This window comes from Budorcas taxicolor, chromosome 1 (genome assembly GCF_023091745.1).
Source record: "Budorcas taxicolor isolate Tak-1 chromosome 1, Takin1.1, whole genome shotgun sequence".
NCBI lineage: Eukaryota > Metazoa > Chordata > Mammalia > Artiodactyla > Bovidae > Budorcas > Budorcas taxicolor.
The window spans coordinates 16,244,139-16,260,349 of NC_068910.1; the positions used below are offsets into that span (position 1 = coordinate 16,244,139).

The following is a 16,211-nucleotide window of genomic DNA, read 5'->3' on the forward strand; positions in this document are numbered from 1 at the left end:
ACCTGGAACAGTGTGAGAGCTGCCGGCAGACTTGAGCCTCTGTGGCCCTTACAGGGAAGCAAACCTTAGGCACAGATGTTTTCTCTTGATTGGTGTCAGGTTATGTCTTTTTGCCAAGCAGGCCACAGAAGAAATGTGCCCACAGGTCTGGAAAATGGGGTCAGAGCCTCACATTACTGGTAGATGCCAACAAGTCACCCGGAGGTGACATGGTGACCTAATTACAGCCACAGGCCTGGAGGAAGGGCTCTGTGGTTCTGGGGTTTCAGTCAGTTGTTTCCTACTGACTTCTTGGAAGCCATGGGGTGGGATATAAATTCTGTATTTGTTTATCTCTGTAAAAGGGATTCCCTGGCTTCCCCTTGGGCTGGGTTGAAGGTGTAGGGGGAGAAGAATGCACCGGGAAGCCAACTCTGCTTCAGGGTTTGGAAACTGGTGTGTACAGACCTCAAGGGCACTTTAAGGACACTGGCTGAGGCTTCCTCTGTGTTTAAGAATGAGCAGAAAGCCTCTGCTGCAAGTGACAAAGTTCTTATCTCTCTGGAACCCTAAACGATTCTTTGCAAAGGTTCTAAGGATAACGTATGAACCGACCTATCTGGCCAGAGGACAATGTCCTGTGAATGCCATACCTTCTGACTTCAGGTCAACAATGTAACTTCCACAGGCTTGGTCTCATGCCCTGTGAAGTGGGGGTGGCTCTCCTACCGACCCACAGGGTTGCGCTTTCATTCATTCTCTGTAGCACTGGACTCTTCCCTGCCCAGGGACAGAGCTGTCACTCCAGGTCACTGCCACAGTCTCACCAATGACATGCCCTGCTCTCTGAGGACTTGGGCTGCTACAAGACCATATTTTGATTCCACATCCTTGCCTTCCCTTTCCTCCGGCAGTTTCATCATCTGCTTAGTCAAGCCCTGACTGGACACAGCAAAACTGGGAGTGGTTTGGCAAGATCCAAGGCTACATCCAAGTAGAAAAAAAATCAGCCATGAAATCCCAAGATAAGAACCTGAGGGGCTGAAGGGCACCCAAGTAGGGTGGGTGGTCAAGTCTACAAGGAACTCCTCCCAGCCTACCCCTCCCCAGCCCACACTGCTGAACTGTGGGCTAGAAGAGCTGGCTTCCAATCTTGCCTGATCCCAGTACTATCTGGAATGAGGCAATGATAGGAATTCCGGGTGTTCAAGCCATGTCGGAGGTACAAGGTAGAACTCCCAAAAACAACATGCTTCTTTTGGCTTCCAGAAAGCACCAGGCACAGATCCACTGACCTGTTCTCTCTCTCTCTCTCTCATCCTCCTGTCATCCCTTGAAGCTCAGCATTATCTTAGCTTCCCAGAAGAGGAAAAAGAAGCACAGGGATGGAAAAAGATGCACAGTTCGCAATCTCAGTGTCCCAAAGGAAGCACAGCGTGTTCCAGGCGAATGTGAGATGAGCAAACACGTCACAGGCAAGCAACGCTGACAGCCGGGTCTGCCATCTGACTGAAGACGAGGCTGGTGAGGGATCCTATATTCAGCTACTAGGTGAAACCTAAAAGGAACATCCAACCAAGGGCCCTGGGTCTGCAGGAAAAGAATGTGGACCCCCTCCTCTCGCTGCCTGGTCGGTTTCTGTTCTGGATGCGAACAGCGATTTGGAGCAGTTTGCAAGCCTTGCAGAGGTGTGACTTCCAGAGAGACACATAAAATGCAGTTACTGAGCTTCCTGGTAACCCTACGCTGTCCCTCTGAGCACAATTTATCCCGTCAAACCGTTTGGTCCGTGTGCATCCTCCGCGGCACATGCCTCCACTTGGAACTGGGGAACACTGCACTTGGGTGTTACAGAACAGCCTGCTCTCAACTGGGAACAGGATACACTGAAATCTGATCCTTCAAAGTGGAGAAAGCTACCAGCCACACAGCCACCGGGGAGTGACTGAATTGGGAAAAAAGTTTTTTTTCTTAAAATTGAAAACTTTCCTGCTTTGGCTTTCAGCTGACATCTTACCACCCACCAAGCAATGGTTTATAGGAAAATAAGGTACAGGAAACTGTCAGGTAGGTAATCTATAACGGAGTCGTATGGCCTCGCCACTGCCCCCACACTCCCCAAGTGCAGACGAATACCTTCACAATGTCATTCCTTGGGAGGTGTGTGTGTGTGTGTTGGTGCACATATGCAGAACGCAAGACTGAACTTTGAGAGTTTTCCTTCTGTAGCACGTTTTTAACGACAGGAATTAAATCATGCCCACTAACAATGTATTTTTCCAAAGCCTCATAACAAACCCTGGCTCGCACTGCTGTGCACTTGCAACCTTGGAACACAGTGAGTATGTGTTATCTCTAACTCTCAGCAATTAATATGCAACCAGATGTATCATTATCTACAGTCTATTAAAATTCAGAAGACTGTGCATTTGAAACAGGCTGCATCACACTGACAAAGCAGGCAAAAACATACAAGCCCCAGCCCTGTACCCCAGTCACACATGGTTCATTTCAATTACAAAGACACATGAGGGCAAATGAATAAAAAAGGGCAGCTGACTTAAAAGAAGTAAATACAAATCTGTGATTTGGTTGTTTAGTTTTGCCACTGGAGATTCAGTGGTAAGGGGTGCCAGTAAAAGTTTCCAGGAAAGACAAGGGCAGTTTTGTGGTAAAAGAAAAATGTTCTTTATTCCTGAAGTCAAATGCTCCTGTGGCAGAAAGGGGCAAAGTTCCCATGAGCTTGCCAGCACTGGCCAGCTCTAGAGGGAAGGGCTCCTCCGGGAGACTGGTGAGGGTCTAAGCTGACAGATTCTCCTCAATCCCCAAGCACCCTCAGGGATGAGGGGAAGGCCCATTCACCAGAAGGTGCTCCCTCCTTCTGCCCCATCACTTAGAGGTCAGGCTCTGGACCACTCCTGAATTTACAAAGCAGGTCTGTGCAGAGGGGAGGCAAGGGGCTGTCCCCGCCCAGCAAAGCCTCTAGAATTGCAGCTACGTAAACTACATGCTGCCAGGACCCTGAGCGACCTACTGAGTTAGTTCAGTCACTCTATGAGCTTCTAGCAATTTTCTAGAAACAGGGAAATAGGTCGTTCCACCCCGACCCAGATGTAATTCTCTTCTGATTTTGTCAAGAGGAGAAGGAGAGGAAGAGGGTGGGAGGATTGCAAAATGGGTAAAGGGGGTCAGCTCTATGGTGATGGATGGAGATGAAACTTTTGTTGGCGACTATGCAGAAGTCAAAGAGTGTACACAGAAGTCAAAATATAATGTTGCACACATGAAACTTAGACAATGTTGTAAACCAACGTAACCTCAATTTAAAAACAGAAAGATACCTCAGGATTAAAATAATAAAGACAACAATAGAAATTTAAAAAAAAAAAAAAAAGAAGAGAAGGAAGCCCTATGCAGCCAATGGGAGACCCTGGATGGGAAGGAGGAGGTACCAAGACCCGCGGGGTCTCCTGCTGCCCGGAGCCGGCACACGCAGTCTCTCATCTATTCCACACAGCAATCCCATCGCTCCATTTTATAGAAGAGGAAGCAGGTGTTCAGAGAAGTGAGGTGACTTGCCCCAAGTCATACCCAGTAGTTATTGGCAGAGCTGAAATTCAAGTTCAGCTCTTGACTTGAAAGCTCTCCCAGACAGGATATGCAAATTCCTCTTACAATAACAACTACATTAATAGTAATAAGTGGCTTCCCAGGTGGCTCAGCGGTAAGCCTGGCAATGGAGGAGACATGGGTTTGATCTCTGGGTGGGGAAGATCCCCTGGAGAAAGAAATGGCAACCCACTCCAGTATTCTTGCCTGGGAAATTCCATGGATAGAGGAGCCTGGTGGGCTACTGTTCACAGGGGCCCAAATAGTTGGACACAACTGAGCACCCTGCCAGAGTAATGATACCGACAGGCGATTTTGAGCCAGGCTTTGTCAAAGTATGTTCCATGCATGATTTCCTTGACTTCACTTACGTTAGTACTACTAATACAACCCATTTTACAAACCAGGCAATTGAAGCTCAGAGGGGTTAAAAACTCTGCCTGAGGTCACAGAGCTGGTAATGAGTGATAGAGCCAGGACTGAGCCCAAGGCTGCGACTCTCTGCAAGGCTTGATTCTAAATCACAGCACTGCTGTTTCCTAAGCCAAGGATCAGGAGCCCTGAAGAAATCAAAGACTGTAGAGGCAGAAGGGACTAAGGGAAAGGGTGAAAAAGTAGGAACGTTGGTTCGACATCCAAGTCCTGAAATTCAGGAATCAGCACGCCTTTTGTGTGCTCCCCCCACATCTTAACAGTGCCTGGCCAAGCACACGGGTGCCAAGCTGGTGTTCAGGGCAGGCCAGGGGACTGGTGGGTAACATCCAGCACCAGGGGGCTCATCGGATGACCCCTCCCAGCGCTGCCTCCCCTCCCCATTTGCCAAACTGCCCACCAAGGCTGCCACATTTCCAACCAGTGTTCCACTGATTGACAATCACTGCCAGTACTTTAGGGTTGTGAATGACCTCATCAAACTCAAGGGAAAATTCCTTGAGGGTCAAAGCATCCCCTTCTTTTCTTTAAACTCAGAAAGAAGAAAAAAAGAAAAAGCTAGCTAGAGTCTGGTCTCAGCAAACATTTACTGACAATCAAACAGCACTGGGAGTCATTTTTAGTTGTCCAACTCTTTGCCAACTTCTAACAAACAACCTGTTTATAATTAAAGTGTGCTGTTAATGAATACGACATGAAAAACTCCCAAAGCAACCTAATCCTCCTCACCTTCCCTGGGTCTCCGTCTGTGGTCCAAACATGGGTGAGGTTCCCAGATGAAACATGTCAGGTGGGGGCTGGCCTTTAGGGCAACGACACACTCCTCACCTCCCATGAGCAGGGTCCCTCGCTACCCAGAGCTCATACCACACCCTCTGTGGGACAGTTGTTATTGGAACACTAGAAAACCACACTAAATTTTTTCATCCTACCTGGCAGGGATAAATGTGAAACTTGCCAGTGTGCTTGGAACATCTTGTTTTTTCAAAAATAACGCCCAGTGCCAACTTGGATCCATGGGAAACTGGGTGGATGTTTCTTAAAAGGAAGAAGTGACCTCCCAGCGCATCACTTGATAGGGATGTTCATCCACAGCTCCTGCTCAACGTATGGATGGGGAAAATAGATGCCGTTGTGGCTAATGGTCTGGGCAGCACTTGCACTGTGGACGTCCCCAGCATGCCCCATTTCATCTTTACAACTCCCTTGGAAGTTCTCATTTTACAGACGAGGAAACTGAGGCTTGGAGGATGAGTCATTGGTGCAGGGTCTCTTGCTCTAAGTGGCCAAGTTTGGGATTCAAGTGCAACTCAGTCTGACCTTCAAATCCAACTTTCTAACCATGACACCCGATGGCTGCCCCAAATTAAAATGTGATCTTGCTCCATCCCTTCCCTCAGGGTGAAGGGGAAAACGAAGAAGAAAGGATGATTTTGGTTGGAACTCTGGAACTTTTACTTGAAGTTTTGAAAAGGAAAAAAAAAGGTTTTTGTTCTTAGAATAGAAATCCAATTTTATTTTTTTTTAATTGGCTAGCAACTAGTTCATAATAATTTTCTATGTCACATTCTAAGCCAGCTTTGATCTATTTAAAAATCTTAATACCTGAAATCCGGGTTCTATGCTTAAAGCCCAAGTTTCTAGTCTGTAAGTCACTGTACCCAAACTTGGAAATTTTTGTGGCAGAGTGCTAGTCCTAGAAAGGTCTCAGAACTCGACAATGCACTGTTTCCACCCCCTTGGTTTCATCACGGCAATTTTTTTGCTCTATGTGCATGTCCCCTGAGCTATTACATAATGTTTCCTTACTCACTTTTTTCTTTTATTTAAGTAAATGTATTGTAAAAATCAACTCTATCGTTGTCTTAAACAGAAAATCACTATCAGCTGCCATAAATAGGAACTAGTTTTTTAAAAAATGAACCCCCACTGTTAAATTTCTGTTACAGCCGCTTGCCTGCCTGAGGCCCGTGCTTTGTTAAAAAGGGAAATTAGCATGTGCCAGAGAGGCATTAAGGACACTAGCTCCAAAGGAACCTTTCTCTTCCACATAATGAGAAAGATCAGAAGGGAACTGGAAAGGGAAAGTGATTCAAAGCTGTTTTGTATCTTGTCTCCGGGTCACCTAGTCCTATATCGTTTGAGCTACCACAAATGTTATGAAACCCATCTTCTGGGAAATAATGGTCTAACCCTGTCTACTCATTCAGCAACAAAGATGCTGAGGTTCCAGGAAGTTGAGCCTGCTAACACCCTGTTCCCAGCTGGTAGTGAAACTCTTCTAAGAACCAGCTTAGAAATAGTTGCTGCTAAAGAAATTCAGGGGAGCACTTCAGAGTCCTACAAATCAAAGGTTTCTTGATATTGAGCCAGAACAGTGCTCACTCTTCTAAACTGTTACAGCCTGGGCACAAAACATTTGGAGACTGACAAGAGAAAATCAGGGATCTTTTCTGATGCTGTCTCCTTCAAAGCTCTCTGAAAAGGCTCCATCAAACAGCTGAGGCGGAAGGCTAGGACTCTTCACTGTGCATCTGTGCTTGACACGTCATGTACCGTCAATTTTTTCGCCTTCAGTCTATTTCCTTCTTCACCGTGGTTTCTCCACAGTGGTCTTCTGCAAGACCACACCCAGAAGCACCAAGCTGTTACCTACCAGCAAGGAGGATGGCTGCCGAGGTGTGAGAAAATGAACCAAGGCGGCCAAAACCTAACAGGATACAGATGGGTCACCCCCACCCCACCTCTGTGAAGTCAAAAATAAGAACACTCGTCTTCACCAGTGACCTTTAATTATCGTCCCTCTGTTTGCCGGGGGTCGTTCTTGACAAGCTTACGTCACTGGGGGATTATGAAACGTTAGCACTGCAATAGAACATAACATGCTTGAGGAGGGAGCTTGCACCGGCCTTGTGTCAGGGCCAGGAAGCACAGACGGAAGCTTTATCACTCAGTCCCTTTGGCCATCCTGTCCAACTCCATCTCCCTCTGCCCACTGGCCTGTTTCCTTGTCCCCTCTGCAGCTTCTTCCTCTAGTGAGACTCCAAAGTTTCAAATCTGACAATGTATGGCAACTGGTAAACATTTAACTTTTTTTTTTTTTTTCAAGGTCCTGACATAGGCTCTCAGTTTTATCTAATTCAATCAGGTTGCCAGGTCTAGTGGTATCTATGGAAACAGTACCCTTGGGGGAATACTCTATTTGTTATTACCATTTAATTATCACTTCTGATGCAAATTACATCTGCAGAGCTCAGAAAGACATCATTTTAAGGGATGTCATCTACATGCAGAGAAGTTTGTGTCTCTTCTTTGTGGGCTTCCTGTTTATTCTAACAGGGGTCTCACATTGCCTTCCCAGGTAGCTAAGATGGTAAAGAAACTGCCTGCAATGCAGGAGACCTAGGTTTGATCCCTGGGTTGGGAAGATCCCCTGGAGAAGAGAATGGCTACCCACTCCAGTCTTTTGTCTGGAGAATCCCCGTGGACAGAGGAGCCTGGTGGGCTATAGTCGAGTCAGGTGTGACTGAGTGACTAAGCACAAGGCCTTGCACTTGGACCTGTAGGAGTTCGGGCCAAGGGAAGGGCCCACAAGTCCACCAGCCCCCAGCTGAGGCATGCAGTGTTCAGGTTAAGTTTAATGTGGTTCACTTTGAACACGCCTGAAACAGTGCTGCTTACAACCAACCTCACTCAGGAACAAGACTGGCTTAAGCCAACATTCTGGTGTGCCAAGAGGTTAAGGCTAGTCAAGGAGGGACCAGCATTTTAGCCTTGCCTTCTGATCCCTCTGAATCTCTGTTTCCAAGACAGGCCGTGCCTTGTGCAGGTCCCTAAGCTGGTGCAGGATTCAAAGGAGAGAGCGCACATGAAAACAATAGACTGCTATCAGAACACTCGGCAGCACTGCTAGAGTGATCACAATGAGACGGGAAGGGGGATGCTCCGATTGAAAGGTCCCTTCCCCCACTTCCCTACATATGTGCATACATATATAGTTACGTTGGTTCCATCATCTATATAATTCTGCTCAACTTTCCACCTCTTCATTTCTCTCAGGAACACTAGGGTATTTCTGTTTGCTAGTGTGGAATGGCTCAAATGATGTCACTGATCCCTGGCCCAGAGGCCATGGCACATGGAGCCATCTCCTTCTCAAAGGTCAGAGAGGTTGCTGGCTCTTCTGGCTGTTATAAGTAAGCAGGAAAGGATGCTTGCCTGGAACCAAATGATCAGACTTAAAGCTTTCAGCTCTGCCAGTCCTGGCTGTGTGATCCTGGGGAAATCATTGAATCTCTCTGACTCATGGTATATTATCTTTAAAATGAGGGTTATTATACTCAGATGAGGCAAAGAATATAAAAGTATTTTGAAACCTACAGAATGTATAAACATAAAACATGAGCATTATTGCATATAATGTCATCATGAACAACTCTGGACACATAGCTTTATTCCCACAAGAGTTAGAATGCTGGGTGCAAAGATGAGAACCATTTTTGTCTTTTAATATGCACAGAAGTCTCCTTACTGCACACAGAAGTATTTTATTTCTCTGCAGCATCCCCAGCTTTGGGTTTTATCATGTCTTTAAAGTACTTGTGACATCAATTAGGTATGAAATAGCATCTTAAAATTATTTGCCTTTTCATTTCTATAATTTCTATTGGAGTGAACTTTTAAAATAATGTTACTTTTGTAATGTGAACTGCCTGTTATTATCTTCTTGCCCAATTGTCAATGGATATCTTGGAGTCTTCTTTTATATCTCCATGAATTATGCAGATGACAAAGATTAATCTTTTGTCTGTCATCTCTATTTCAAAAGTCTTTTTCAATGTTATCAGTCTACTCCCCTTGTCTAAAAAGTGCACTAAATATAAAAACAATCTTGTTTGTTGATATAACATCATACAGTGTCTTTAGGCTGCTCGATACTCAAGAAGTCACTGAGGATGTCCAATGGAAACAAGCAAGGAAGAGAGTTTGGACGTTATGTCCCATTTGGAAAAGTTAGAGGAACCAGGATGTCTAGTCAGGAGAAGACAGGAATCTGGGGGAGGAGTGTGGTGTGGGTGCATGTGTGTGCGAGTGTGAGCACACATTTGTGGAATAGGAGTAGACAGTAGGGAGAGAGAAAATACTGACATAGATAAAGTGTCATTGTATAATATTCAGCTTGAGAAAGGAATGTTACAATTAAGAAAAGATGTTCTCATGATCCACAATGAACAAAGATGCAATGTATAGGCTTGGAAGGTTCCTGGAAGTGTTTGAACCGAGACTGAAAGGTTCCCAGCAGTGGACGAGAACTGGGCTCCATGTTCTCAATAGGCCTTTCCCAAACACTCAGGTTCTCTAATTCAGTGACCCCGGGTCATTTCCTAGAGGCTGGCTTTGTTTATTTGTTTCATAAATCCCCGGAAAAAAGCCTGTTTTGCTACTCCTTTCCTCCTCATCTTAGGAGCCAGAAAAAGAAAATTTTAAAATGTGAACTTACCGTTAAGGTTTCTGGTTTAGCTCCCATTAATTGAGTTGACTAAGAATCAGCTGCCTTCTTGCAAAAGGACACAATGACCCAAACACAGAAGGACCAGGCACAGGTGTTTCTAGACTTTAAAAGATCCGTTCTTTTTCTAGCCAAAGGTTTGGAGGCCTTTCTTGACTAATAGCCTCTTCTTAGCTAATAACCAATGTCAAGTCATAAAAAATTGAAGGCATTAGAAACCACTGGCCTTTACTCCTAATAGCCCATGAGCCAACACAGCAATGATAAATGGCCGTGCAATCACAGCAATTTCCTCATTTTGTGTGAGCCGTGTACCCATTACCGGAGCTGACAAATTATGGAAGGCAACTGTGTGCACACACCACAAATGAAGGAGCCCTTCCAAACACACACACATCATTAGTAACAATTACATGTACATAGGACTTTGTAAAATTCGCCTGTGATCAGTAACTTATTTTCATTTGGTTGTTATGAAAATAGTGGCACTGGTCCAGGATTTTACAAGCAATCACAAAGTATCTTAAGAAAATGACACAATTTGCAAATATCCAGATGGTGGTCAGAAGCTTCCAAGTTACTAGTTTATGTGGAAGGCTGGTGGTTAACGCAGATAAGCAAAATGACTAATTGCAGAACTAACAGTGTCACGTCCATAGTGCTGAGCATGCGGAATTCTGCCAAAGACTAGCTCCTTGGTCTTGAGAAACACAAAACGGAAGTTACCAGAGCCCTCCCAAGTGAAGGTTTGTAAAACTCACTCCTGTGGGTCATGGCCACTCTATGAAGTGGCTTCCAGGCGCACTCACTAATGGTGGGGTCTCCCTTCCAGGCACTCAGAGAAAAAATGGGCCTTTGGCCATGAGGCAATTTGCTCTGGCAGGCATGCTCACCCTTCATGTGTTATGTGGTGAGGAGACTGGCGATTTAGTCATTTAGAGGCAACATGATGTGGTTGGGAAAGTACAGACTTTGGGGTCAGACTGGGGTATGAATACTGGCTCCTCCATCTACCGGCTCAGCCATCCTGGAAGGGCCACTACCCAGCTCTGAGTCTCAGTTTCTTCTTAAAAAAAAAAAAAAGGGGGGGGGGCAGTTACAACAACCTCATTGGATCATTGTAAGGATGCTTAGAGGACTTACAGTCAGACCCCTGTTGCATGGATGTGCATAAAACAGCATTTGGGGAATAAGGATGGTGATCATGTTTCTTAAAATTGTTTTAGGAAATTTTCTGTAATGCAGAGGTCTTGATGATGCTGCTGTTTATGGAGCACTTCCCATGTGCTTAGCACTGTACATGAATCATCTCATTATGGTAGCGCCATCATCATGCCTGTTTTACAGCTGTGGGAACTAGGGCTGAGAAAAGCACAGGAGACTGTCCAAGGCCACATCACTAGCAGGTGGTGGAGATGGCACTGGGACCTGGACAGTCTTATTCCAGAGTTGATGCCCTGAACAGCCTCAAATGTACATATCAGCATATTTTTTCTCTAATAAACCTACTCCTAGTTCACAGGCATCTTGGAAGACCAGGACCCCCAAGAGAACCACGGCCGATGACTATACTCAGCTGCTGCCAGCAAGTCAGAGACGTTCACTGTCCATGAGGCTCCCATCCAGAACCATCTGAGGTCACACGATGCATGGAGTCTAATTAATCACCTGATGAAATCAAGATTCAACTGCAATAAACTCCTTGGAGCTATTTCCATGTAGTTGGCTGTATAAATGGTCAGCTCAACACTGTATGATACAAATTCCAAGAAATGTATAAATCACTAGAATTCAGCTCACCTCCTTAGCTCTCCAGCTGGCATGTAAGGAACACAGTTCCAGATGCATATATTTCAAATACATTTGTGGACTGACTGGGGGCATAAATTATGGTGGGGCACAGAGTTTACCTTGCCCTTTAAAACAGAAACTTTAAAGGTACCTCCTCAGTTAATAAAGTGCTCAAGATTATGTACCCAGAAAAATGTGTTTTAAAGCACTTTACATGGCTTTTGTTTTGCATCCCCCCTTTTTCTTCACAGAGGTAAACATCCTTAGATGCCACAGGATACACTGGTATTAAAACCTAGACTGAATCCATCAGGAAACCTGGCACTGGGTCTTGGCTTAACTGCTGGTTTGTGGATTTCTGCAAGTCACTTCCCCTCAGTGTCTTTATGCATAAAGTGAGCAGAGCAATACTTGCTTTATGTTACTCTTACAACATGGTTGGGTTCTCAAACAAGACATTAAATGTGGTACTTAGAATAGAATTCCATCATTTCTAGGTCATTCCAAGGTTCCACATAAAGTTACTGGCTGAGTCAAAGTTGGAACAAAGGGACAAGTCAGGGACATACACAAGAGAGACAAAAGCAATGACTATAAACATCACTAACTAAATATGGCCTAAACTAGATCGACATCTGAGACAGTGAATCTTAAAACCAAAAGTAAGCTGTTCATCATATTGTCAGATATATTCTTAGAAAGAAAATAACAGAATCACCACTTTATATTTTCATTAAATGGACTCCCAAACACCTAAAACCTTCTCACCAGACTCCAGCTTCCTTAGCCATCATATACATGCATTTGAGCCTTCTTTCTTGAAAAGCAAACCTCCCCATGGGAAAACAGTGACTTCTGACTTGGGATCAGTGTAATTCATTAGGACTAACAACTTTTCTTTGAGTGACTTAATCAGGTATTCAGAGCACTTAATAATACCTAGAAAAATCAGTTCCTCCTGGCATGAGAAGTAAGTACCCATTAAATATATATATATATATATATATATATATATATATATATATAAAGATCAATGGAACAAAGTTGCATTGATGAGTCAGAAGAAATAAGCTTAATGATGCTCATGTGATACTGTTTCTCCGTCAAAGTCTAGTGCTACTGGACTAAGATGAACTAAGCTCCTTAGATTTCATGGTTAATGATTAGAGCTGGAAGGATCAAGTTGGTTGTCGTATTAAAATTAAACATCTGCAACCAAACTCATATACCGGTGTCATAAGAAATACTAGATTAAGGAGCCACATTTTATTAATAGCATAATCCATGTAGAATAATTTTAATATTTAAAATAGATAATTTAAAGAAGATAAATATTTAAACTATATCATTTTTCTCTATCACTGGAAACGATCATTGAAATTAAAAATGTACAAAGCATTTAATCCCGAGTAGAAATTTTGTTATGATGTGTTTTCAAGAAAATGTCTGTTTTTTTACTCATGGTATCGAATGCACATTAGTGACACCCGCCCCTTCCCCATGAGCCTTGCCCAGCACACTTGCTGCAAGAATAGGAACAAATGCTAGAAGGCACTTGCCCGTGCATCACTGTGTGCCCACTGACTTCCTCACAGCAAATTCTGAAGGAATAGTCATTATGTGCTAAAGGGGACAGGTGCTTTGCTTCAGCTACCCCTGAAGGTTAAAAAGGACTTTGGATTGGCCAATCCTTTTCAGCATAACCACCTTCTTTCTACAAAGAAAATGATCCTGAAAAACTACCTGTATTGGAACCAATAGTCCATACCCAGCTTATAAACAAGGATATAATCATGTTTTTCAAAAGGCCAACTAGCATATGCTGTTTTTTAAACACAAATGCTGACGACACCTGCTGGTAGCAAATATATTTTAATTAACTGCCTATGGAGAAGTGAGGCTTGCAAAGGAGGGCTGTCTTCTGAGCTGATATTGAAACAGAAAACAAGCCCCTACATCACTTAGGTTTCTTTTTCTAACCCTGCCTATTGCCATTACCAGGAAGCGAAATGCCAGATTAATGAAGCTAGGGGATGTACTGGATTTGCCTCCTTGGAGTATACAGTATATGAGATACTTCTACTCTGATATAACCAATAGGGGGAAAATCCTAAACAGTGATACCTGAAAAATATTACCAACTATTTAAAAAATTGTTCCTCTCCCACCCTTATTCCTATACCAGAACATCCCCATAACAGGAAATTAAGTCACATTTCACAATCTGGATCCAGCTACCATGAAGAAAATTAGTATTTGACTTCTGGTGATACATTTCTCATATCACATTTGTGAGATACAGATATATATATATATTTAATAAATAAGAAAAGAATAAGAAAAAATGAAGAATATGGGTTTTATGCCTACACCTTTAGTCAAACTGCACAAAAATATAGGACTAAGTGATAGCAGGAAGGGACCAGAGTCTAGAGCTATCCTCATTATTCTTTTCTTTGACTCAACTCGATTTACTAATTAAACTCGGTTATGCTTTGCTTCCTTCCAAAAGGAATTTGAGCGGACATTAGCGTCACTGTTCCTACATTCATTAAATTGTGAAGTTCCCACTGAAAAGATCATATATCTATTCTAAGTCTGCACAACCTGAATTCTGTGCAGTTGCTGTCCTGTCAAAACTTCAGTAAGAGCCCAAACACCACTAAGACCATCACACTTCCACAGCTGCTGGGAACAAAAGCCCTTTGTGAAAATACACAAGTGAACTGAGGTGTGGGACAGGGGTAAGAAGTTAGTCTCTACTCAACTTATAGAAAGCTGATTACAACCTGAAACTGTTTATAGAGTTGTGTCAGTGTGGAGCAGCTCTTGTTAGAGGCAATGAATCTTTGATACTGTTCTCCCAAATATACATAATTCGGTGAACCAACTGCACACAGCTAAGCAAACCCAAGGGTGGCAGGTGGGTGGACCTGCCAAAAGCACTGAGACAAGGCCGGAAGCACCCCTTCCCCCAGACTTTCCCCCTCATGGTGGGGGCAGAGTGGAGATCTCCCAGAAACACATCAGCGGAAATGATAATCTGGGTCCTGTGGATCCCACTACAGCTTAGTCACAGCAAAAGTGCAGTCTAATGAAAGCAACTGTATTCCCCAAGACCCTCAAAGAAAGAGATACTTTCTCCTCCACCTGAATCCAACCTTTAAGGCCAGTGAGCTCTTTGCCAGAGATAAAACACACAGGAGGAAAAGGCAGACTAAACACCAGCCAGGAGGACTCCCTCACCTAACCCTCCCAGTACAGGAGAGTTACCAGAAGGAAAAATGCTTCCAGTCTTCCAAGACAGCTTCTCACTGCCCCAGGGAATTTAATTCATTTTCAGAAGCCACATGCGACACACTCATTTAGCTCCCAGACCCCCAACTGAATGACTCCCACTGGCCACAGGGACAAGCAGAGGTGCCGTGTCCTGTCTTTGCTGCCAAACAGCTGCAAGTCCAAGCCTGACAGGTGAGAGGTCCCAAAGGGTCCTCAAGAATGTTCCCCTGCCCTCCCCCAAACCTCCTGCAAGAGGAAACCTGTGCCTTTAAAGGGTAGCTCTTCCCTGACGACCAAGCCCATTGATGCAGTATGATAAAGTCCCTCTGTGGAGAGGATCCACAGTCTGTGAGCTCTGCAGGATGCAAGAGAGAGGTAGGGGCAAAGAGATGGGGACAGAGGAGGTGGCGCTCTTTCGATCCATAGAGAGGGGGTGGAAGGGTGGCAATGAGATAAAGACAAGTTAGAGATGAAGACAGGGAGACAGAGTGTACGAGAGATGGAGAGAGAGAGAGAAAGAGGAACACACAGAGTGAGAGATGGGAAACAGTGACACAGAGAGGGAGTGGAAAGAGTAAGAGATGCCCAGAGAGGTCCAGGTGGAGGCCCTACCTCGGCGTCCTTGGCTGGACTGCTGGCCGGGGGTACCTCCAGGCTACAGTTCGCTCTCTTGACCGTGAGGTAGAAGGGGTAATCCTTGGCTACCATGGCGGCTGCCGGGCCTGCCCGTTGGGATGTCACTGCTGATCCGATAAGACCACAAAACTCCCAGGCGAAAGGGGGTCCCAGCTCCACGGTGCCGGTGCCGGCGGCAGCGGCGGCGGCGGCGGCGGCGGTGGCGGCGGCAGCAGCTACACAGAGACTGACAGCCGGCTGCTTTAGCCTAGCTCCTACAGACTCCGCGCACAGGCTAGAAGGGGCGGAGCCTAGACAAAGCCCGCCCGTCTTGGGCGGGGAGTGGGCGGGGCCTCTCCAGGGCCCGCCCCGACCCCTACACGTCCTGCGAGCGCTCAGGTGCCGCCGGGCGGAAGCCCTCTCCAGAGCAGCGAGGGTATCCGGCCGCTGGACCCTTCCTCCCGCCGGCCCCGGCGCGCAGCTTAAGTGTCAGGTCCGCTCGGGCTCCCTGGCCCTCGTTGGGTGGAAGAGGCAGCGGACAGAATGGAGGCTGGGGCGAAGCCGGGAGGAGGCAAGCGGCCTTGGGGGAAAGTAAGCTCTTTAAAAGCCCATATTAAGAAGAAGCGGTATTCTGCCTCGCCTTACTCATGGCCAGTCTCTCCATATACATATATATGGAGTATATATATATGTCATTGGAGTGTAATCTACAAAGAGTAAAATGCTCCCATTTTACTGTACCGTTAATTGAGTCTTAATAAATGTAAACACTAGAATAACCACCTCCATAATCAGGACACAAAACCTTTCCACCACTTCCAGAAAGTATCCTAGGGCCCTGTCCTCTGCACCCACTTTTAAGTATGAAGAGGCTGGTAAGAGGCTGCCTGCCACTCACAAGAGGAAACTGACGGGGTGTGTCCAGGCAAAGCTGTCCAGTGATGAGCTGACACTACTGGAGTGGGTTGCCATTTCCTTCTCCATGGGATCTTCCTGG

The 16,211-nt window shown here is 45.2% G+C and overlaps 1 protein-coding gene across 4 annotated transcripts in view; it reads right to left on the reverse strand.

Moving 5' to 3' along the window:
• The window catches only part of ARHGEF3 (Rho guanine nucleotide exchange factor 3), a 271,833-nt gene that overhangs the window by 52,974 nt on the left and 202,648 nt on the right, over positions 1 to 16,211 (reverse strand). The window contains exon 1 of one of the 4 annotated variants that reach the window (XM_052636552.1): positions 15,212 to 15,307. The exons of the other annotated variants lie outside the window; for them this stretch is intronic. Within the exon in view, the coding sequence (XP_052492512.1) occupies positions 15,212 to 15,307 (96 nt within the window). Of the gene's footprint in view, positions 1 to 15,211; positions 15,308 to 16,211 lie in introns of those variants that run through there. 4 annotated transcript variants of the gene reach the window in all.